Source organism: Dermochelys coriacea, chromosome 10 (genome assembly GCF_009764565.3).
Source record: "Dermochelys coriacea isolate rDerCor1 chromosome 10, rDerCor1.pri.v4, whole genome shotgun sequence".
In the NCBI taxonomy this organism is placed as follows: Eukaryota; Metazoa; Chordata; order Testudines; family Dermochelyidae; genus Dermochelys; species Dermochelys coriacea.
In genome coordinates this window covers 79,015,097-79,017,945 of record NC_050077.1, presented here as the reverse complement: position 1 = coordinate 79,017,945, position 2,849 = coordinate 79,015,097, and the positions used below count along the sequence as shown (strand labels likewise).

The following is a 2,849-nucleotide window of genomic DNA, read 5'->3' as shown; positions in this document are numbered from 1 at the left end:
GGGAATGCGTGCTTTTAAAAAAAACTCTGCAAAGATTCATCGAGAAAATGCTGAAGCTAAGCAGATGGGCTGACGCTTCGTCAAAAGTTGCCTTTATTAAAATATTTTCCAAAGTAGTTGATTGAAATTGTATAATTATAGATACATGACTTTACTCTGCAGAGAAGTGCAATTCCATACAGAAGCAGAGCAGTTACTGTCCCCAAACCATGGACAACAAGGAAAATAAAGTACATAACCTTTCTTAAGGAAAAGGGCCTGTTCAGTGTGCATTTTGCTCTTGGTTGAGTGTTACTGAGCATTCTCCACAGAGAGCATGGACTGGAGACACCCACAAATAATTTAAGACAATGGAAAATATATCAATCGTATACACAAACAATTTTGTTTAAATCCAACCAGTAAAGGAGTATTCCATTGGCTAAAGGAACATTTGAAAAGGAACATTGCATTGTAAAAAAAAAAACATTACTCAATATATTTTTGGTACAAGTTATTTCAGTGTGTAGTTATTTCAGTGTTTTTATATACCTGGAAGTGATTATTCTGCTGCAATTATATTTGCAACTTTTTTTCATTTCATTTAAAAACCTCTCCTTGCTTATTGCTTAAACAGCAAAATGCAAACACTACTGATTTGATTTGATATGCATGCCATCGGCTTTGTTTGAATTATTTAAACCAATGTGTCACTGGACGGGTAATAAGAACTCCTTTTCTTTTTATGTATAGACTAGACTCCACCCTGTGTACATTTCTGGATTCTAGTTCGGTTTTCCTTTCCTGAGAAAGGCATACCAGCTGCAGTGTGCTAACATTCCACTAGAGGGGGCTCTGTGGTCATTAAATGACATTTATTGGCCTTGGAGCACTCTGTTAACATTTTGCTAGCTTTCGCTGAACACAATACTGGCAATAAGGACTTTCATCTGCACATGCGCTGTAGCAAGTTACCTGAAATGGGATTTGTAGATCTCTAAACAATGGACCTGTTCCTGCTCCCATGGAAGTGAAGGGGAGTGTTTCCACTGATTTCAATGGGAGTCACACAGGATACAAACTCTGGATTTTCAGACCAATCCAGTTAGGGCTGTAAATACATATCAGTAATTTTAGGGGACAGAACCTTAGAAGAACACTGACATTTTAACAAATGCTGGAAAGCTAGGAAATCTTCAGTTACAGAAACCTTTTAAAAAACCCTAAAAAAACCCAAAACCCTAATGTTGGAAAGTATGGAAATTCAGTCAAGATACCCCAAACAACCTTATCTCCAACATGTATCTCTGACCACCTTCTATCCAGATTCATCAGACATTATGCCTTCACACTGCAGATCTTCAGCACTGACAACATAAACCAAATACTACAGCTTGTCCGGAGTACAACCATTCCATGGCGGGGTAACTTTCAAGGTTGCAAAGAGAGAGCAAGGCCCTGGGATGTGGGAGACCTGGGTTCATATCCCTGGTCTGCCAGAGTCAAAGTGATCTCGGATGAAAACTCTGCTGTGAATCAGCCAGAAGCAGGAACTTTAACCCAGGCCTCCCACATCCCAGGACAGTGCACTGACAACTAACCTGCTCTCCCACATGCCAACTGAATGCCTTAGCCACTCAGCTGCTTTCTCTCTCTCTCTAAAAACTTCCTGGCAAAAGTTTTGTGAAAACCAATACGTCTCCATAAACCATCCTGGCTCTGATGAAGTCGTATATTCCAACCAAATAGTCCCGCTACAGGGTACCAAACTGGGCATTACATTTGTGCCCTCTACATGATCACTGCATTTACATAGCCTGGACCCACTTATTACATGGGCCGCACCTCTTGTCTAATCAGCTCGTGTGTCTTTAAGGGACCTGATTTTTCAAGAAGTGGTGGTACACACGTACAAGCAGAGGATGTGGCCTCTTGGGAGAACAATGTAAAGTTTATTTACCCTACGCACAGGGTGAGGGCATTCGGCCTCTCCTCCTGCTGACATGCCGAATATAACGTAGGCTTCATCTCTCCCTCTCTCTGTCCTGCTTCTGCGATAACACGCAGTGCAAACGCTAGGACTAATGTGCAAATATCATGTCAATACTGAGTTATAGGGACTGGACAAATAGTCAGTGATTTAGAAGGACGTTATGACGAAGTTTCGGACTCTTCTGCACTCAGTCCCAGGCCTGTTCGCTGCATTCCTACCAAAGTGCTTGGCTGTAGATCTAAGGCCAAATGCATTGTCAGTAAATCATGGAAGATGGTCTGTAAGCCACTGCTGCCATGGAAATTGTCAAATGTGCCACTGCAGAAGTTGGAGAAGGTTCCTCGGGATGCCATGAAATCCAGTGGCTGCTTCTTTCCCATCCCCTGGAGGGGCCCAGGCTTAAAATATTTTAAAGCCCTTCAGTAAGGTCAACGTGGGAGCTTTCCTCTTGCTTTGAGCCCGTGATGATTTCACCGTGACCAGCTTGGCTTGTGCCACAGAGGGAATCTCTTTGTAGTTGACTGTGGAGAGAGTGTTGAGTGTGCAGCTGGCCAGGCCATGCTTGGAGACCACGGCAGTCGGGGCAGCAAGGTGTACGAAGGGCCTCTCCTCTGTGATGAACAGCGGTCGGACCGGCAGGTTCCTCTCCATCTCCCTCCTCACTTCCCGCGCAGCTTCATGGAACACATGCTGTACAGCCTCAAACTCCAGGCAGGCAGAGACCTCGTAAAATGAGCACCCGTGCTTGGCAGCTAGAGACATCCCGTCAGCTTTGGTGACCTGTCTGTCAAAGGAGAACAGGAAGGGATGTGAGCCGAGCAGAGACCACAAACCATGACAGCTGATACGCACGGGCTCAGGGCCTGAGATCATCGCT

General features: G+C 44.2%; 1 protein-coding gene across 5 annotated transcripts in view; it reads right to left on the bottom strand.

Moving 5' to 3' along the window:
• Positions 1-67: 67 nt before the first annotated feature.
• RASL12 (RAS like family 12) overlaps positions 68-2,849 on the bottom strand; it is a 40,015-nt gene continuing 37,233 nt past the window's right edge. For all 5 annotated transcript variants that reach the window (XM_043494515.1, XM_043494514.1, XM_043494516.1 and 2 more), the window contains one exon: positions 68-2,756. In XM_043494515.1, the coding sequence (XP_043350450.1) occupies positions 2,372-2,756 (385 nt within the window). In that variant the 3' untranslated portion in view covers positions 68-2,371. The remainder of the gene's footprint in view (positions 2,757-2,849) is intronic.